General features: G+C 53.7%; 1 protein-coding gene across 1 annotated transcript; it reads left to right on the top strand.

Annotated features, from left to right (window-relative positions):
• The first annotated feature begins 912 nt into the window (after window positions 1–912).
• Window positions 913–18526, top strand: LOC111157413 (plasmolipin). The gene is made up of 4 exons (XM_022518795.1): window positions 913–1047; window positions 13742–13915; window positions 16287–16409; window positions 17898–18526. The coding sequence occupies exons 1-4, from the start codon at window positions 913–915 to the stop codon at window positions 18012–18014; spliced, it is 549 nt and encodes a 182-aa protein (XP_022374503.1). The 3' UTR covers window positions 18015–18526.
• Window positions 18527–20794: the final 2268 nt, after the last annotated feature.

Raw genomic sequence — 20794 nt, 5'->3', positions numbered from 1 at the left:
TTATCTGTGCAAGCCTTTATGGCCTGAAGGGGGTTTGTGTGTGCTTGTGAGTGTGTGTGTGTGTGTTTGTGCGCGCGCGCGTTTCAGGGTGCAGGTGGACTAATGAGACCATAACTCCAACATCATCTCCCACCTTGTGAATGCCCCTCATGCATGCCCTTGTCACGTTGTGCCAGGAGCTTCTGTGAAGTGAGGTCCTTTCATATCCCTATATTACAGACGAGGAAGCTGAGGCTCAATGATCTTCTAAGTTACTGCTTAGTATGTTCAGAAGTGGAAACCACGTAAATTGAGTCACGAGCAGCCTCAGTCAACTATAGACCCTTACCTCCTGGGTGCCGGGGCCCATCTCCCAGGACTCCTGCAGAGATGCGGATCACGCTGTAAGGAGAAACTTCAGAGAGGCCCCTAGAGGCATCCAGGAGAGGCATCCAGGACAGGCCTGGGAGTACTGCACTCTCCCAACCCCACTTACCTCCCGCTTGGAAGTCACCTGCTGGCAGGGGGCGGAGCATCGGTGAAAGCCGCACCGACTTTCTGAGGGAGATTCCCAGGAGGTGGCTTTCCTTGGGAGAGAAAAGTGCGGCTCTCCAGGCTGGCTGTGGCGGAGCCGTCTCACTGACTGCGGCCTCAGTAGCCCCATCTGGAAAGTGGACGCGGCCACGAACGGCTCGAGGCGGAGCCGGCCGGCGGCGAGCGGAGGGTTAAAGGGGCGGGTCCCGCGGTGGGGGCGGGGCCGGAGCTCGGCCGCACCTGGCCGCTGGCAGCTCCCCGCCCCGACGCCGCGCGTCGCGCAGAGAGCCTCTTCGGGAGCGGGAGCCCCCGCGGAGGAGCGGCTCTGCAGCCAGCACCCACCGCGGGGAGGGGCGGCGGCGGCGGCCGGAGAGACGTCGGGAAGCGAGCGGAACCGCCATGGCCGAGTTCCCGTCGAAAGTGAGCACGCGGACCAGCAGTCCCGCGCAGGGCGCCGGCGCCTCCGTCTCCGCGCTGCGCCCGGACCTGGGCTTTGTGCGCTCCAGCCTCGGTGCGCTCATGCTGCTGCAGCTGGTGAGCGCGCGCGGGGCCGCGGGGTCCGGCTGGGGGGGCGGCCGGGCCGGGAGGGCTCGGGGCTGCCTCCTTTGCTCCCAGTCCTCCCTCACCTTAGGCTCCGACGCGCCGCGACGCCCCTGTCCCCCGGGCGCCTCCAGGACGCACGCCCCCAAGACCACCCTCAGCCCTCTCACTTCGACACGTCCCCGTTGCCGTCGCCGCGAGCACCCGTGTTCAGAGTGCCCACTCGCGCGCGCCCCATCGTCCCGCGAGGTGGTCACTGGAGGCCAGACAAAGGAGCGCTCACAGACGCACAGTCACTGCGCCCAATTCGCTCTGTCTCCCAGCCTCTCTGTCACCCAGCCTCTCTGTCTCAGTCTCTCTCTGTCTCTCTCTGCCAGGGCAATGCCCCCAGCCCTCCAGGACACGCGGCCTGAGTGAAGCAAAGTCCACTCCGAGGGGCTCCGCGTGGCCGAGCCCCAGCCGCTCCTTTTCTAAGCGAGAGGGCACCTCGGTGCCGGCGCGTACCTTTAGGCGCTGCCCCTGGCCTCTTGGCGCGGGGACCGGGCTTTTCTGGCTTCCACTGGTTGCCCCACCGGGTTCCAGCCGGTTTGGCCGGCCCCAGGGGGCCGAGATACCGCGCCTAGCGCGGACGGGAGGGATTCGTGGGAAACCAGAGGCATTTGCAAGGTTCCGAAGCCTCCCAGACCCTGTGCGGATCCCAGCAGAGTCGGACTGATGGGAACACCTCTCTCCCCACACACTGGTTTCAGGCCTGGCGGTTTTCTGTTTCTTCCCACGGTACCCTCTGGTGGGTCAGGAAGCCGGGTGGCTGCCCCTGTGGGAGACTTCCCCAGCAACTGAGGGTCCCGAGGACTAAGGTGGAACTGGAGGTGGGCCAGGATCCATTTTCTTTTAGGGCATGTCCGTCGTCCCCATCCTGCCTGATCCTGGTTTGGTTGGAAGGCTGAGAGGCTGGGTAGTCTGACAGACACATGGTGCCCCTTCCCCTCCCCAGCACCTGTCTCCACCTAGGTCAGTGCTAGCTCTGTTTCAGGGTTTCACAGATCTGTCTCTGGCCCCTCAGCCCCCACACCAGCCTCAGACTCTCTTGGAAGGGTTTAAAATGTAGAGTCTTAATCCCCACCCCCTGGAAAAAATGTGGAATTGGAATTTCAGGAAGTGCAGCCCAGAAATCTACATTTGTAATCTTCTCCTAGAGTTGTTTTGGAGATTCTCAGGGTGGGTAAGACGTCCCATGGGGCCGGATTTAAATTGGCAGGTTTGCATGCTGCACTCCAGGACCATTGAGAAGGTGGCAGGGAGCGGGAAGGGAGCCTCAGGGCTGGGCTGAAGGGGCAGAGGAGAGGCAGATGAATTTGGAGTCCTGGGAGGTTCCTGAAGGAGAGGGAACTTTTGATTTCACTGAACTCTGGTAGAGGAAGGGAGAGGGTGTTCAGAGTTGGGGGGGGGGCTGATGTGGGAGCCAGGGTTTGGGGATGGACTAGTGGAAAGGAAGTTGGCAGGAATTGGGTTGGTACAGCTAGAGTTGAAGCCCTTGTTTCTGAAGTGGTCAGAAGCTGAGGGCCTTGAGTGCCATGGGGAGAGATAGGGAGAGAGCTCTGCTGGGCTCTGGGGGTGGGGGGTGGTTTCATGGAGCCCTAGGCTTAGCTCCTGCTTGATGGGACCTGAGCATGGGCTGCTTTCGCATTTGAACAGTGAGAACTGGAGTTGAGAGTAAGAGGGCCCTGCTCTGCCTGCTGGGACCTGGGTAGATCCCTTGGGAAGAGGCTGCCGTTTCTGATTTAGCAGTCCCTGTGGGCCCAGCAGCCCCGTCCTGAATATTCGTGTCCCATTGCACAGAACTCAACCCTGGGTCTACACCGGGTGTGCCACCTTGCGGGGAGGCCTTGCTTAGGTGTCCAGACACTGAGGGACTGGGTGTGAGTGAGGTGGCCTTCCTTTGCCCCCCTCCCCCTGCAGTGCTTTTGGAGCTGGGGTGGGGGGATGAGGGTCTCCTATTAGACTTCTGAAGACCTGCACCTTTTAGTGCCTTAACCAACCTACGTGTGGGAGAAGCTGCTTCCTGAGCTGTTTCTCTGGCCACAGACAGTTCCAGTGGACAGCTTCCTGGTTTCCTAGGGGGCTTTACCCCAACAGGCACCACCATCTGCTGAGAAGCAAAAAGCTCCCACCAGTCAGGTGTGAACTAAGCTCTGGGTTCCTTGGCAAGGGCTTTATATACTCCATTCTCCCCTTTTTATAGGTGAGGAAACCGAGACTCAGAGGTCAGTTCTTTGCCCAAGGTCTAAGAGTGATAGAACTGGTATCTAAGCCCTGTGTGGGCTGACTTTTCTGGCCCATGCTCTTAATCACCACACTCAGCTGTGCTCCCACAGGGCACAGGGTGTTGTGCTTTTGAGGGTGTGATGGAGTGGTCATCCTTCCCAGCCCCCAAAGGCCCAGCACCTGCTTACTCTTGGTCTGAGGGACCAAGACTCTTGGTCTTCCTCAAAGGGATCAGGGAAGGCTGCATGGAGGAGGCAGTCAATGGGAAGATGAAAGCTAATTCTCCTTTGTTTCTCAAAGGATGTGGTGGGAGGAGGAAGGTGGGGTGGGCAGAAGAGCTCCCAGCTTCTTGGGAAGGAAATGTGCTCTTTGTCTGGTATTGAAATGGGTCCTGAAGAACCAACTTAAGTGTTAATGATTTATCACCCCCCCACACACACCATCTGCTTCCAGAAAGAACATTAGGTGGAATGTGATACTCAGCTACGTACAACAGGAGTTAAAGTCATATATTTCTAAAAGTTCGTGTTGTGTGCGTAGGAGGGGAAAGTATTGACTTGAGACCCAAAAAAGATCATTGTACCAGGAATCTATAGCAAGTTTAAGGCTGTTGATTCTTTGTCGAGTTTCCTAGCAGCCTAGGCAAGAAGGGAAACATGATGAATTTATGCAGATAAGCATCTAAAAAGCAAGTAGGCAAGTTTGAGCTAGAGACAACTCGTTTGGTCCTAAAAATCTGGAGGTTTTGGGGTGCCTGGGTGGCTCAGTGGGTTAAAGCCTCTGTCTTAGGCTCAGGTCATGGTCCCAGCATCCTGGGAGCCCCAAGAGCCTGCTTCCCCTTCTCTCTCTGCCTGCCTCTCTGCCTACTTGTGATCTCTCTCTCTCTGTCAAATAAATAAATAAAATCTTAAAAAAAAAAAAGAAAAAAATCTGGAGGTTTTGATGTTGCAGGGGTGTGGCTACGGGGTGGAAGGAATCTTGTGGAAGGTGTGGTTAACTGATCCTTACAGCTCTGGGGAGAAGCATTATCTTACCTGGGCTTACTGATGAGCAAAGAGTGAGGAACTTGTATATAAAGTCACACAGGGTAGAGTGGCAGTCAGAATTTGCACTCACATCCAAAGCGGGGCTCTAGCTATGCTTCCTGGGTTTTTTTTTTAATTTTTTTGGTAGGGGGTACAGATTCCTGGGGTGCTTTGGAGGGGAAGGAAGGGAGACCTCCTTCAGGGAGAGAGATTTATCCAGGGCCAGGGCCACTAGGGAAGGCTTCCTGACAGAAGTGGGCTCTGAAGGGTTTAGTTATAAGGAAGGGAGTCGTAAGAAGGAGGTTCCAAACAGATAAACCTTAGAATAGCTTGCCCAAAAGCCTTTCAGTCAGAAGGCATCCCTGAGGCCTCGGGCATAGAAGCCCATATAAATGGGCAATCAGTGTTTGGCACCTTCTTTCCTTTTTTGCTGGACCTCTTGGAATTGGAGGTGGCCACACCATTTCCGTTTTTGAACAAAATATCAGAAGCTTCACCCACCACTAGATCACAGTGACCCGTGGGTGATGCAGAGTATTGGTGGGAGCACTGGCCTGAAAGCAGAGAGCCTTGGGTTCAGATCCTGGCTGCCCCTTCCTGGCTGTATGATCTTGCACCTTCCCTAATACCCTAGAGCTTCTGTTTCCTTGTTGGTAAAATAGTGACTATGGAATAGTGAGGAATGTGGAATATGGTGCTGTAAAGGGCTTAGTGCCGCGTGTGTTGGAATGACGGGCAGTTAGGATTCACAGAGCCGTAGAATCATAGGGTTCTTCATGCTTGCTCCCAGAGGTCCCGCGAGCTTACTTGCTTCCAGGAACGGGGAGCTCAGTCTCTCTCAAGGCTGCCAGCACCATCCTTGTGTATTTGGGAGTATTAGAAGGTTCTTCCTTGTGGTAATCCTGGCTCTGTCCCCAGTCCCAGCAGGCACTTCACCTTCCTCTCCCGGTGGGGGTCAGGGCAAGGCCTGCAAGTCCCCTCTGTCCTCCAACAAGAGGCTGCCCGGAGGAGATTGTGGGGGTTTCCAGGGTGTGAGCAGAGCTCGGTCTTGTTGGAAGTGCAGTGCTGGGGCCTCCCAGGGTGTTCTTTAGCCCTGAGCTATGTGGGTTCAGTCTCCTGGGTACATAATGCCAGGCCCCGCAAGCTTGCTGGTCCACCTCCTATGCCCAGAGGAAACCAGTGCTTGGTCTTGTTATCTCCACACACACACACGCCCCACTGGTTGTGGCCTGGAGGGAGTTGAGTGTTTGGAATAAATATGTGAACACATTCTCCTTACAAAATGAAAACCTTTTACAGATAAGGCCAAAGTTATTCTTGGATTGCTTGCCCCTCTCCCCAAGGGGACCCCTGTAGGGAGTTGCCAGTTCTTTTTCCTGTGCATTGTGAAAAATACAGGGATGGTTTTATGCCCTCTCCTTTGTTCGGTAAGTTGCATTTCTTTTTTTTTTTTTTTTTTTTGTTAAGTTGCATTTCTTAACACCCAGGCCACCTGAGATCCCTTCTGTTATTGTCCCTCCCTTTTAACCGATTCAGGGCATGTCCTGGTGTCAGCTGGTGTTCACGTAGCCCTTTCTCTCCTGATGGGCACGTTTAAAAAAATTGTATTCCTTGAGAAAATCACACAGGCACACAGCAGAACAGTCCAACAATACAAAGGGTAATTAATGCAAGTGTCATCTCTCTCCTCCTGGACCAGCCCTGGACCAGTCCCCTGAGGTAGCCGCCTGCAGGAAGGCAGCATTCCACGCTGAGTCTATGCATTTTTCTGCATGTGACCCCTGTCCTCGCTTTAAAAACCACAGGTGGGAACACTCTGTGCATGTGCCCTGCAGTGCTTTTCCCCCTTGACAGCATGTACTGTGCTGGGTGTTTTCTTTCTCTAATCCTTCCCGTTCTGAATTTCTTTAATAGGTAATATATTTACTACGGTTCAGAATAAAACGGTCTGGGAAAGAGCAGGCTGAAAAATCTTTGTCCCTTTCAGTTAGAGTCGCCCCGCCCATACCCACCCTGGTTTCCCAGATTCCATTTCAGACTCTTGAGAGAGGCACATGCTTGGCGGGAGAGTCCCACCTCTCCCCACTTAACCCAAGGAGTACAGTCTTTCCATGCACATCCTTCTGTGTCTGCTCCTTTTTCATATAGAAAATGTCTTGTGGTCTGCTCTCCGTGCATGGAGTGCGATGGCTGGCTTAGGGCTTTGCAGCGGTCCATTACCTGCTGCCTTGGGACTCGTGGGGCCCATCCCTTTGTGGACAGACACCTGGGGTTCCCACTCCTGCTGTTTTGCACCCTGTTGCAGTGAATGAGCACACACAAGCCACTGAGTGCATCTGTCCAGTACATTTCCAGAAGCGGGACTGCTGGCCATGGGTCTGAGTGTTCGTGATTTTGATAGAGCTTGCCAAACTCCCTCCGGAGGGGTCATCAGCCTGGTCAATCAGGACCTCCCCCCGCCCCGCCGCCATCACTCGAGGTAGTAGCGTTTTCTAGTTCTCTTATGAGTGAGGTTGGCCTTGGAAAAACGTGTTGGAGAGCTGTTTGTATTTGTCATCTGTTTGTCCTCTTTCTCCATTCTGTGGAGTCTTAAGTCTGTCTTACCAGTTATTAGGACCTCCAGATGATTTGCAAATGTTTTTTTCTTAGTGTTGTTTTTGACTTTGCTCGTGGTGTTTTTTTATGCCACACGGACTTCTGTTTCTTTCTTTTTTTTAATTTTTATTTATTTTTTTTTTAAAGATTTTATTTATTTATTTGTCAGAGAGAGTGCGCACAGGCAGACAGAGTGGCAGGCAGAGGCAGAGGGAGAAGCAGGCTCCCTGCTGAGCAAGGAACCTGATGTGGGACTCGATCCCAGGACGCTGGGATCATGATCTGAGCCAAAGGCAGCCGCTTAACCAACTGAGCCACCCAGGCGTCCCTCTTTACTTTTTTTTTTAAAGATTTTATTCATTTATTTGACAGAGAGAGAGGTCACAAATAGGCAGAGAAGCAGGCAGAGAGAGAGGGGGAAGCAGGCTCCCCACTGAGCAGAGAGGCGGATGCGGGGCTCAATCCCAGGACCCTGGGATCATGACCCGAGCCAAAGACAGAGGCTTAATCTGCTGAGCCACCCAGGTGCCACTGTTGTTGTTGTTTTTTTTTAATTTCTCATTGGCATTTTACTTATTTATTTTTAAAGATTTTTTAAAATTTATTTTGTCAGAGAGAGAGAGCACAAACAGAGGGAGAAGCCGGCTCCCCGCTGAGCAGAGAGGCCGATGCGGGACTTGATCCTAGGACCCTAGGGTCATGACCTGAGCCCAAGCAGATGCTTAACCGACTGAGCCACCCTGGTGCCCCTTATTTATTTTTTAATAGAAACATAATTGACACAATCTGTTATAGTAAATTATGACACATGTGTACAGTGGCATATCTTGCAGTTCGTGAAAAGTTAACGTCTTACCCCTCGGAGAAAATAGGAGGGCAGCTCTCTGTAATGACGGACAGTCTCCAGGCTGTATAGCTAAGTGGAAAAGGCAAGGTGCAAAACTGTGTGTAGAATACTATTGTGTGTATGGGAGGAAGAGAGAATATATAGAGATGCACCTGTTTAAAGAGGGTGTGCGGGTGTGCGTGCATGCACAGTTCCTGGAGAGATACCTAAGAGACCCCTCTTGTTTGCCCCTGGGGAAGAAACTGAGTATCAGGGGAGGAGGGAGACGTGCTAAAAATACCATTTTGTAACATGCCATGTCATACAGATTACGTATTTCAAAAATAAGTGAAATATCTTCTTTAAAAATCTTCCAAATACATGAAAATACAGAGTAAAAATATAGTACAGGTAGTTTGTGCTTGTGACAGAACTGCAAAGGCGGCCCTTGAGGGCCCCTCAGGCCCTGACTGGGGAAGACACTCTCCCATGAACACACAGCAGCAAGCATGGCCTTGAATTCAGTGTTATGGGCTGGGTGCCCTCGGGTGGTTGCTTAACTAGGTGTACATGGAAAGAGGCTGCGGGGTGCCTGGGTGGCTCAGTGGGTTAAAGCCTCTGCCTTCGGCTCAGGTCATGATCCCAGGGTCCTTGGATCAAGCCCCGCATCGGGCTCTCTGCTCAGCAGGGAGCCTGCTTCCTCCTCTCTCTCTCTCTGCCTGCTTGTGATCTCTGTCAAATAAATAAATAAAATCTTAAAAAAAAAAAAAAAAAAGAGGCTGCAAAGCTATCCACGGATGGTGGGTGGACGCTATTTCGTACATGTGGCAGGGCCAGGTGTTGGTCGCTCCTTGCCAGCTGGTGATTGGTTGATGCTGAAACTCAATGAGTTCCTGCTCATTGACGGTCTCAGAGAGCCGCAGGGGCGCTGCCCTGGTCCCCATGGCCCCTGGGAACCTGCATAGTGGGCAGAGAGGAGTGAGCTGGTTTTCTTGGCAGCCCAGTGAGCCTGGCCCTTTGCTGTTGGTCTGGGTTGGCCTGTCCTGCTTGCCCAGGTGGGAGAGGCCAAATGACAGCTTGGAGTGAAAGGAAGGCTGAGAAGAGTGAAACCTGTGGCCCCCAGTGGTGGAGCTGGGAGGCAGCCCCCAGGACTCCCGAGTGCTGGGGTGTACGGTGCAGGGATTCCAGGGAGCCGTCTCCTTGCCCCCTCACCCACCCCAGCCCCCCACCTCTGCACAGGGAGGGGCCGGTGTGTGGGTGTGTTGTGGCCAGTCCAGGCGCCCTGGAGCCTCTGTCCCCTGCGCCTTTGTCTCTCGTGACACAATGGGTGGCTTTTGTCCCCATAAAGTCCCTTTCACTGTGGGAAGAAGGGTCAGGGCAGGGTTGGAGGCTGGGCCTGGCCAGGCCAAGTTCAGCATGTCCTCAGCTGCCCAGATGTGTCTCTGTGAGGGGGAACCCCAGAATGGCTCATGTTGCCCCCGGCTCCCAGTTTCCTGGATAGTGTAGTGGAGCGAAGGGAGTTCTGGCAGCTTTTGGGTGGGGCCCCATCCTCACATTATCTCCAAAACCTTTGGGTTCATTGCCAACATTTAAAAAGCTGAAGACTTCACATAGGAATTCAGATTTCTAGTGTCTCTTGGAAAATTGGAAGTCTTCGCTGCCCCAGGCTGCATTCCCCTGACACCAGTAGGCTGCTCTCCGCTCCGCACTTCCCGCCTGGACGGCCTTGGCCATTTCTGTGACCTGCCTGCCTTGGCTGAGTTTGAGTCCCCAGTGTCAGCATCCAGGCTCTGAGGTGCTGCCACTCTTTGAGGCACCCCACTCTGGGAGGTAAGCCCCTCTCGACTCCCTCCCGGAGATCCCAACAGCCCTCATACCACACCCGTCCACTACAGCTGTTGACGTTTTCCTTCACAGTATTTTACCTGCAATGACACCCCTGTGAGGTGACCGGGATGGGTGTACCTGCCCAGTCCTCTCACATGTCAGATAAAGAAACATCAGAAAGTTTGGGTAACTTTCCCAAGGTCAAACAGCAAATCCACAAGGGTCTGACCCAGCCCAGGAAATGGAGAGGGATTAGAAGAGTGACCATCTTTGGGTGGGAGAAGACTTAGCTTAGTGCTGGGGGTGGTGGGGTCCCTCCAGTACCAGGGGGAGAGGGCTTTGGGCCCCGCTGCGGGAGGTGTGTAGTTGGAGGAGTGTCAGGCCCAGGCTGAAGGGAGCCTTGGAGAGCACTAAGTGGAACCTCCCTGGTCCCATTGTCCTGAGGGGCATACTGAGGTCTGAGGATAAAGGGTTCTCCCCAGAACCCCTCAGCCTGTGAGGAACAGAAGGAGTGCGCTTCCAGGAGGCATTCTAGGGCCGGGCAGGGCTCCCCTTCTGGGGTCTGCCCTTCAGATAAGCCCGGCTGCCTTATCTGAAAGACGAGTGGGGCCCACACTGGCATGGGGCCCTGAGCTGCCAGGCATCATGCCTGGTGTTTAAGTTCAGATGCGTCCTTTATCTCAGTGAGGCCTCACACCCCTGGAAACTGCACACACAATTACTTCTACTTCAGGATTATGGGCAAAGAATGGATTGGAAAACCCATAGTCCAGCCTCTCAGGTGGATAATGACAGTGGAACGTGTTGATCTAAGTCCCTTACATTTACTACTTTCTTTAATCTCAGAACTACCCCCTGAGGTAGGTACATTTGGAGGATGAGGACACTAAGGCACAGAGAGGTCCAGCAACTTGCCCCGGGTCACATAGCTGGTAAGTTGTTAGGGCCAGAGCCTGAACCCAGGGAGGTAGTAGGCCAGCCCTCCATCAGAACTGATGTCAGTATCACAGTTAGGTCAGATCGTGACATCCGTCGGCTGTCAAAGAGTAGCTAAGAAAGATGTGTTGGTTTCCTGGGGCTGCCATCACAAAAATACCATAAACTGGGCTGCTTCAGACAATAGAAATCTGTTGTCTCACAGTCCTGGAGGCTAGAATTTCGAAATCGAGATATTGACATAGTTGGTTCCTTCTGGAGGCTCTGAAAGAGAATCTGGTCCGTGCCTCTCTCCTGGCCAATCCTTGCTGTTCCCGCTGCTCACAAGTCACCTTCCCAGTGAGATCTTTCTTGGCCTCTTATCTGAAATTGCAAATGACCGCACTGCCCGTTCCTGCTCAGCTGCAGTTTTCCCATAGCACTTAACCCTTGCCCTATGGCTTGCTTGCCCACATTCATCAATGCACTGGGCTTTTATCTGGGTCCCCTCCATAGAGGGGAGCTCTGGGAGAGCAGGTGTTTTGTCTGTTTGGCTCACACAGTAGTAGGTGTTCGATAGATACTTGTTGAATGAATGGTCCCAGAGAGGGGCACCCGAGCTGCAAGGTGACTATCCTGGACAGAGGGGCTTGGATCACACCCTGGAGACAGGTGGCCCTCCTTTGCTCTCTACCCTCGGCTACCTACTCCTGTCCCCTTCCCTCTGAAAAGTGGGGTTTACTCTTGTCCAGTAGACCACAGGACAAGTCCTCTGGCCCCTTCTTCCAGCTACAGGAGGGGTCTTTGGCCAGAGGGGGGATGCGGCTGTCAGGCTAGCAGAAGGGTTGGCAAATGTGGGGCCTCCCTGTCCTGAGTGGGGTCTCCCTGGGGCCCTGGGCTGGGGTGCGCCATTCAGATTCCTGGGGCCGGGGGAGAGTGGACAGGAAAAACCAGTCTCTCTGGTTCCAAGGGAAGAGTGGCCCTTTCCTTCTTTGAGGGCAGAAACCGAGGCGGCTCCCAGGGCACAGGGCCAGGTTAGGAAAGCCAGGAGGAACCCCAGAAATTCCCGCTGCTTATCTGGCGGCTTTATCTCTCAGAGGCTGTGCTTGCTGATCTGGAAACCAGGGCTGGGCTGGAGGGCAGGGCAGAGCCAGGGGAAAGCTCAGGTGTCCTCATCAGTAACTCTCAGTAGCCTGGGTTCCAGAGAAGGTCAGAGCTGGGTTCAAATCCTGCCCTGCCCTACCCCCAACCCTGGGGGGACCCATGGGCAGCTGCAGATATTTCCCTCTGAGTTTCTATTTGAAAAATGGGGGAAATATATAGTACACACCAGTGAGGGGGTCATGGGGAAACTGTGAACCAAACAGGGAGTGGCTTACCTGAGGCCCGGCATGGACCCGGAGGGCGTTCGGTGGCGTTCAAGGAGTAATCGTACCAGTAAGTGGTAGGTACACGTTGGCTGAAGCCAGATTGGTCTTGTCTTGATTTTCAGTTCAGTGCATTTTCTGACTTCCTTTTCTGGTGGTTGAAGCAGTAGCACATTGGCCTGGGGGCCCATCAGGACCCCGCTTGACGTGGAAGGATGATTGTCCCTGACGAGTCTGGTTCTTACCTGGGAGAGTCCTGCAACGAGCTGTGTTGGTGGTGGTGGGGGGGGTTCTCCTTCAGAGCAGTGGCCTCACCCAGCTCTGGGGGCTCTTGGCCGCCCTCATATGTCGTTCTCAGGCAGGGTGCCTGAGGATGGGTGGTAAACCTGGGGGTGCTGTGCTGAGACACCCCAGCTCTGGGTCCTCGCTGGTAACAGCTCTGTCACTTACTTGCGTGCCTGCAGGCAAGGCCCTGCCGCCTTCCTCACCCCTAAATTGGGCCATCCAGGCCACTGCCAGCCCATCTCTGGTGGGTGGAGGGGGGCAAGGCCAGGAGCACATCACCGGTTCACCCCTGCTTCCTGTGCTGGGCAGGTTTCTGACCCCCATTTCATGGATAAGGAAACCGAGGCTTGTTAGTTCTGCACACACATCTACTGACCAGGTACCTCTGGGCCCTGGAGATACAGCAGTGACCAAACTCGGACTCCTCACGGTACCTGCATTCTGGTGGGGAGACTGGAGTTGTTCCCCGGGAGCTGCACAGAGAGGGAAAGGAGCTTGCCCAGGGTCCAACAGCATGGGCAGGATTAAAGCCCCGCTGTTGGCTTTCAGGCTCCAGGGCTCCACCTCCCACTGGGAGGAAAAGTCAACCACACCGCTCCTGGCCTCTAGGGCAGGAGGGGCAGGATGAGGAGAAAGGAGCATTGTCCTACAGATTTCTGGACTCAGCTAAGGTCATTCCTGTCCTGACCCCTCACATGTAGGGGAATGGGTACGCAACATGCCTTCAGTCCTTGGCAGGGCGCTGGGGTGGGAGCGCGCAGCAGGTTCCCAGTGCTGGCTGTGCTCGCTGGTGAGCACCAGCTCTCCGGGGGCTGGTATAGGAGCTTTTGGCCAAGGGGCCTTTTTGTTTCCAGAACCAGCAGCCAGAGATGGATTTGGCTCTTGAGCCATTTCTCTCTGATCTGTCTGATGGTTAGCTCATTCTCCAGCTGTGGCAGGGTCCCCGTGAGCCTTGCTGCCACAATGCCTGGATGCCATCCAAGAAAGAAGAGGGACAGTTGTCTTGGTGCATCTTTGTCAGCAAGGGAGCCTTTCTCCAGAGCCCCCCATTAGACCCTCCCTGCCTCCGCGCTAGCGCTGAATCATGCCTAGCTCCAGAGATTGCAGAGCGTGCCGTTGTGGAGAAGGGAGGGTGCCTCAGCCTCGGGGATCTTGGGCAGCAAGGAAGGGGGTGAAAGCCATGGAGGAGGCCAGGATGGCGCCATGGGAGGTGTGCTGACTGTCTGGATGCAGCTGTGAGACAGTCATTGTCCTGCCCTCAAGGAACTCAAAAGTCAGGGGAAGGAAACAGAGTCTGGTCCTGGGTGGTGGGTGCCTGGGGGGCCAGGAGGGCACAAAAGAAGTGTTCTAGAAGCCAGACTGGAGGACCAGGGGGAAAGTGTCCTATGGTGTGCAACGTTTCAACTGAGATCTGAAAGGAGGAGTTACCAGGCAAGGGTAGCTCCCTTACCTGGTATGCAGTAGGAGCCAAATAAATGTTTCTTTGACTAAATGAGAAATGTGTCCTGCAGAGCGAGCCACGTGGCCTCCGGCCGGAGTGTTGGGGGCTCTGGGGGACTCTTGGCCCTGTCTCGTCCCTCCAGGTGCTGGGGCTGCTGGTGTGGGCCCTGATTGCCGACACCCCATACCACCTGTACCCGGCCTACGGCTGGGTCATGTTCGTGGCTGTCTTCCTCTGGCTGGTGACAATCGTCTTCTTCATCCTCTACCTGTTTCAGCTGCACATGAAAATGTACATGGTGCCCTGGCCACTGGTGGTGAGTCCGGGTGGGAGCACGGCGTTGTGGGGGGGGTGCCTCAAGGCTGACCCCTCTGCCTCTGGGAGGAGCTGTGACAGAGGCACCTTCCCTGCCTGAGATGTGGGTGGTGGGGGTTGGCCCTCAGCCAGCTATAGAGCTGAGTGGGGGAGGGAGGATCCATGGCCACAAATTCAGGAGGACATAGACTTGGCTTTCTTCAGAGAAGGGAGAAGTGAGGCGCGCGCTCTCTCTCTCTCTATTTTTTTTTTTTTTAAAGATATTATTTGTTTATTTGAGAGAGAGAGAGCACAAGCTGGAGGAGCAGCAGGCAGAGGGAGAGGGACAGGGTGAAGGAGACTCCCTGCTGAGCAGGCAGCCGGACATGGGGCTCGATCCTAGGACCCCGGGATCATGATTGGAGCCAAAGGCAGACGCTTAACCACTGAGCAACCCAGGTGTCCCTGTGCGGGCTCTCGAATGGAGAGCCTCCTGCATTTGGAATCTTGAAAGTGTTTTTCTGTTTTGTGGGGGCAGTTGGGATTTGAACCTGTGTTTCAGGAGGTCTGTCAAGACTCTCCCAGCCCTCAGCCAGACTATCAGGAATTACCCAGAATAAGGCCCCAACAGCTCGGGAGAGGGTGGCCGCCCCGCTTTGTCCAGGTCAGTCTTCTCGGGACACAGAGCTGAGAGCGGCCATAGGAAGTTCCCCGGCCAGACACAGAAAGCTTGCTGGGCTTTTTTCTCTGACCTGGAAAACCCCTGCAGCTGGGGTCTGAGGCTTTCAGTGAGCGGCGAGGCAAGAGAGGCACATGATTGTAAGACAAGCAAGGCTGGGACTAGGCGGCATTGTGTGGAATTCAATGACTGTTTAAACTGAGGAAACGTGAGTCATCCTCAAGACAGAACGGGTTTGTTAGATCTTGACATCACTGGCAGGAGCCAGGCAGTGTTTGTGGTGGCCGCTGGGCTTGCAGGGAAGATCCTGGGCTGAGGAGGGGATGGCCGGACTTCCTGGCTAGGGTCCAGTCTCGGTCATGGCCACGTCCTAGGAGCCTTGAAGAAAGAAATCTCCCAAGATGGCGGGGACCTCAGTGTCTCTGAGCACAGACCTGGGGCTTCGGCCACAGCTCTTGTTGGAAAGAGGCTCCTTTCCTCGGCCAAGATAGCAGGGCAGTGTCTCTTTGGCTGCTGGGCCTATTGGCAGATAAAGCTTGGCTGCATCTGGAGACGACTGGATTGGGATTGTCAGATTGGCATTTTCTGGGATGGGGACTACAAGCTCCCTACCGGACCTGGGCAAGGTGAGTGAGTGATGTAGGTTGAGGAGGGGTTCTGGAGAACCTGTACCCGTCCATCTGTAGGGACCCACCTCCTACTGTCAGTGCGAGTGCAGGCCCCTTGGTACCAAATCTTGATATTTTAAGATTGAAAGTTTTATATGAGCTCTTTGGATTTTCATATGAAATCTCATTTTCGGGGCACCTGGGTGGCTCAGTCGGTTAAGCATCTCCCTTCAGCTCAGGTCATGATCTTGGGGTTCTGGGATCAAGCCCCACGTCGGGCTCCCTGCTTCTCCCTCTCTTCCCTGCTCATGCGCTCTCTCACTATCTTTCTCTCTCTCTCTCTCAGATAAATGAAATCTTTAAAAAAAAAAGCTTTAAAAAAAATCTCATTTTAGAATGTTGATAATTTTTTTTTTTTAAATCTATAGGTTGAACCAAATGTGCCTGAGGGCCACCAGTTTGCAGTCTCTGCTAAGACTGTTTATGGGCTCCAGGGGCCAAGTGTTGGGGAAATGGGACTCGGGCCTGAATGTCAGCCGAGCGTCCCTTCTGCCAGTCAGCCCCAGAATCCAGCTGGGTCCTCACTCTGGCATTTGACATGGCGGCCTTCAGTCTAGGATGTGGCCAAAAGGCAGACAGATATTCCCCCATGGCGGGGCAGAGAGGGATGGGAGGTCTTCCCAGGGCCAGCCTCAGGACCAGGGCCCACAGTGCCATGAATGGGGGCCAAGCTTGCATGGAAGAACATGGCCCTGGAATTCTTCAGCTGGTGCTCTCAGAGATGGCCTTCATTTGGTCTCCTGCCATTGGGAATGGAGTTTTGCCTTGTGGGGCTGTCACTGCCCCTCCCCTGACCAGATCACTTTAGGCCTTCCCATCATTTCCCCTCCCCTCTCAGCCTTATGTGTGTTTATGCTCCCCGCTTGGATGGCCTCTGGGTTGACCCCATGTGGACTGCCACCCTGAGGAGTATAGTGGGAAAGACCCACGTATCCGTCCCCGTCCTTGAGCCCCCGGCCCCTGTTCTGGATATTAAAGGGGTGTGCCAGGGGCAACTGAAAGAGTCTGCCATCTTTAGCTTGTTCTCCCCTCCCCCCACCCCCTAGTTAATGATATTCAACATGGGCGCCACTGTTCTCTACATCACGGCCTTCATCACCTGCTCTGCCGCCGTGGAGCTGACGTCCCTGAAGGGCACCCGGCCTTATAACCAGCGTGCGGCCGCCTCTGTGAGTATGGGTCCCCGGGGGTGCCCTTGGCAGTGATGGGGGAGGGGTGGGTCAAACCAAGTCTGTGCCTCTGGGCTTCCACCACCCCCTGGTTTGAGGCCAGCATCTGCCACCTCCAAGGGACCTCCTTCTCAGGAGGGGCTCAGGGACGTGCAGGTTTGTCCTCCACAGTTAGAAGTAAACCTCAAGGAACTGCAACACTTGAAAATACTTTCAGTGGTAAATGGGAGTTTTGGGTTCACTGTTGAACTTTTCTGGCACACAGGTGCTTCGTACCGATTTACAGTCCGTGTGCCCCCTTGGAGAATCTGTTAAAAACTGCCCACCCGTCTTAAAAGGCCCACACAATACCTTTTGGTTTAAACCATTTGGGGGGATTTACAGCTCTCTCAGGAAGCCCCGACTTGGGCTTCATATCAAGCAGCCAGTGGCATACCAGCAACCCTGTCCACACCTGTCACGCTTCAGTCCACGGGGCCCTGTGCAGACATTACCTCACAGGATCCCTTGACTTCCACAGTGAGGGACTACCAGTTCCTCTGGACAGACAAGGAAACTGAGGCTCAGTGACATGAACACGCCAAGGTGCAGTCCAGGGTTGGGCAGGAGCAAGACCAGTACATGGGTTTCCTCAGCTTCAGAATGTGGCTGCAGGGGCCAGTGTAGTCCACCTATGAACTGATTCCAGAGAATTCCTTGGATACTTTTTTTTTTTTTTTTTAAGATTTTACTTATTTATTTGACAGAGAGAGGCAGGGGGAGCAGCAGGCAGAAGGAGAGGGAGAAGCAGGCTCTCTGCTGAGCAGGGAACCCGATGCAGGGCTCAATCCCAGGACTCTGGGATCATGACCCGAGCTGAAGACAGAGGCTTAACCCACTAAGCCACTTAGGTACCCCTCTTGGGTACTTTATGAACATTGTCTTTTTTTTTTTTTTAATATTTTATTTATTTATTTGACAGAGATCACAAGTAGACAGAGAGGCAGGCAGGGGGATGGGTGGGAAGCAGGCTCCCTGCTGAGCAGAGCGCCCGATGTGGGGCTCGATCCCAGGACCCTGGGATCATGACCTGAGCTGAAGACAGAGGTTTCAACCCACTGAGCCACCCAGGCACCCTGAACATTGTCTTTTTAAAACTAAATTCCTGATGTTGTCTGAAGGAGCTCCTACCCCTTGGTCACTCTCAACACACTGTCCAGTTGCCTGTGTCACAGTCTGACCTACCTTGCTGCATGGTTAGCCATGGTTTCCCCCACAAGAATGTAATGTCGGCACCCCTACAAACACTTGGGAAGTGAGTGTGTGGCTAATTGGAGTTGGGGTGGCTGCCAGTGCAGCTTGTTCTAGTTAAGTGGGGAGCACTACTCCAGGTTTTACTGTATATGCCCTTCTGAGGCTGTCTGGTGCTCGTATCTGTCCACCTTGACCCCTTCCCCCCATTGCCACGCTGCACACCAACTCAGCTTTGGTGTCTTCTTCCTCTTCCAGTTCTTTTCGTGTTTAGTGATGATTGCCTACGGAGTGAGCGCTTTCTTCAGCTTCCAGGCCTGGCAGGGAGTGGGCAGCAATGCGGCCACCAGTCAGATGGCTGGGGGCTACGCCTAGACCACGCGTGCCATGGCCCCCAGCGTGGGGCGGCCCACAAGCCCGAGGCCTGAGCCCTCTGTGGAGTCGGCCTAGAAGGGACTACGCTTGCTCTGCTCTGCTCGTCAGACTCCTAAGGAATCAGGATCGTTCCCTCTGGTTTGGCCCAAGTCAGCATGCACAGGGGCTGGAAGGAGGCCAGTGGCTGGGACCGCCTGCCCATCCTCCGTATGTAGTGGAAGGCGACGGGGGATACAGGCCTCTCAGTGTCTCTGCTTTGTCTTTAGAAGACCTCAGTGTCCCAGGCTGGGGCCCAGGCTTCTCACCAACACTAAGTACACTAACAAGGACTCCAGACCTGCAGTCCCTGACCTTCTGTAGAATAAACCTAACAAGCCATGTGTATTTATCTTAGTCTTTGTTCTGGGACCGCAGAGCAAGTTTTTGAAACTGGTCTGGGTCCTTAAAAACACAGGGGTTTTTTTTGTTACTGTTTTGGGGGGTTTTTTGTAAGTAAGTCTTGAACTCACAACCCTGAGATTGAGACCTGAGCTAAGATCAAGAGATGGCTACTTAACTGAGTGAGCCACCCAGGTGCCCCCCCCCACCGGCCCATAAAACACAATTCTGACCCTCCCCCAAACCAAAGGCTGCTTCGAGGGAGACTTTTGCAGAAAGAGGGGTATGATTTCTGATGGCACGGTCTTCCTTTCCTGCATTTCAAACATACAAGTGATTTCAAACAATCTGTTGGAAGCAACTTCTCAGTGATGAAATACCCAGCCAGCCTTCCCTCCCTCCCTCCCTCCAACCCTTGTTTGTAACACTCCCTTGGAGAAAAGCTAACCATGCTGACTACTTCCCTGACACTGTTGATGAGGCACGGGGGACATGAAGGAGGGAGGGAATCAAGAACTTGCCTGGTAAGTTGTCCTGTGCTTGGTGGTGACTTTGTTCTTTGGGTTTTTTGTTTTTTGGTTTTTTTTTACAAAAATAAAGATGGAAGAACTTATTTGGAAAAGGTGTTGGGTAATCCTGATTGTAGATGCTTATAAATTCTGGGAAGGTGCAGGGAAGGGTTGCAGTGAGAGGTTCCAAATACCTGGAGTGGGCAAGTCCAGTTCTGGAGTTACTCAGCAGCACTTGTGACGTCCTTTACCAGAGGCGGCCTGACCCACTTCCTACCTGCCTGGCCATGTGTCCCGACAGGTTGAACATACCTTTTACCTTTTACTCTCCTAAGGCTCTCAGTTGAACACTGAATCATGACTCTAGCTTTAGGCTTCTTAGGTCATCTTGCTGGACTCAACATTGCCCTCCTGTTAGCTCCCTTGAAGGTTTTGTGCAGTTCAGAAAGCGTGTCATCAAAGCCGATGACCACGCCTGATTTGGGAGGCTGGCGCAGACCACAGTGAGGGGCAGTCCTCCCAACTGAGCTCATGCTTTTGTTGCCAGAGTAACAGGCTTTGAATGATCAGCTGAAGGCATTTCTGGGCACCCTTTGGTCCTTTTTGGACAACCCCAGGGACAGTCAGAATGTAAATACAGTGGTCTCCCATGTGACTGGTGGCCGACAGTCTGGAACCAGATGGTCCTTCTGCTGAGAAGGCTCACAGCAAGGTCACACTGCACCTGCGCCCTTCACCTCTCCTCCTGTAGGTGCTGGGTCAGCTCCCATCATCAGAGGAATATAGGACAGTAAGAGGTCTTGAGAGAGACCACACTCAAGTAACTTTCATTAACAGTATATGTTTAGAATGGTTTTATTTTATTGTTGTTCATCTCTTACCGTGTCTTTAGAAATTGAACTTTTATCACGGTGGGGGGAGGATGTAGAGGGAAAAACACTGTATAGAGAGAGTTTAGTGCTATCCATGATCTCAGGTATGGAGGGGCAGGGGTCTTGAGACAGAGCCCCTGCTGATGGCGGTGTGGGGGCCGCTGTAGAGGCACACAGTTGTGGCAACGACTCTAGCTGTGGGGATTGGGGATGTAGCCAGACACCCATGTCCCAGTCACCCTGGGACAGGCCCAGTTCGTGCCTGTTGCAAACGCAAACAGCATCCCTTTTTAAGTGCCTCAGAATTTGAGCAATTGCTAGTCATTCCAGGACTCAACCAGAGAAGAGAGTTCCGCGTTAAGGATCAATCCATTTTCTTTTGAGGCTAAAGAGGAAACAAAAACCCTAAGGAAGTCTTAAAAGTTTTCTGACCCTGCTACAACAGCCTGTTGCCTTGCAGATGTCAGTATGCTCAACTGGACTGCTTGCTTTTGGTTTAGGCCTGAGCCCCCCAACCCCACCTCCGATCCTTCGACCCTGCAGTTCAGGTGAATATTGCTTCCCACGGGTGAGGAGGCCACAGCAGTAAGTTGTATCGCTGTCTCTGAGGCTGGCCAGGATGTTTCTCATCCCCAGTCAGCCCTGAGCCCCATCAGAGGCGACACACGAGGATGGAAGTTCCTATGTGGACAGAGACAGGTTTCTAGTTGGTGGATTTTTCTTTTTTTGTTTTCATTTTTTCAGATTTTATTCATTTCAAAGAGAGCCCATATGCATAAGCATGAGCAGGGAGCAAGGGAGAAGCAGGCTCCCTGCTGAGCAGAGAGCTCAGTCCCAGGACCCTGGGATGCCCTGAGCCGAAGGCAGACGCATAACCAACTAAGCCCCCCAAGTGCCCTGCTTTTATAAGAAATCAGAAAGCCAGGACGCCTGGGTGGCTCAGTTGGTTAAGCAGCTGCCTTTGGCTCAGGTCATGATCCCAGTGTCCTGGGTTCGAGTCCCACATCCTGCTCCTTGCTCG

Source organism: Enhydra lutris, unplaced genomic scaffold (genome assembly GCF_002288905.1).
Source record: "Enhydra lutris kenyoni isolate GAN:26980312 unplaced genomic scaffold, ASM228890v2 scaffoldscaffold54, whole genome shotgun sequence".
Lineage (NCBI taxonomy): Eukaryota > Metazoa > Chordata > Mammalia > Carnivora > Mustelidae > Enhydra > Enhydra lutris.
The sequence above is the reverse complement of the archived record's forward strand: the minus strand, read 5'-3'. Positions and strand labels throughout refer to the sequence as shown.

Excerpts from the sequence above, each read along its gene's own strand:
- LOC111157413 (XM_022518795.1), top strand. The coding sequence starts at position 913 with ATGGCCGAGTTCCCGTCGAAAGTGAGCACGCGGACCAGCAGTCCCGCG. Across the intron at positions 1,048-13,741 it reads CGCTCATGCTGCTGCAGCTG|GTGCTGGGGCTGCTGGTGTG; the intron begins GTGAGCGCGCGC and ends TCGTCCCTCCAG. Across the intron at positions 16,410-17,897 it reads ACCAGCGTGCGGCCGCCTCT|TTCTTTTCGTGTTTAGTGAT; the intron begins GTGAGTATGGGT and ends TTCCTCTTCCAG.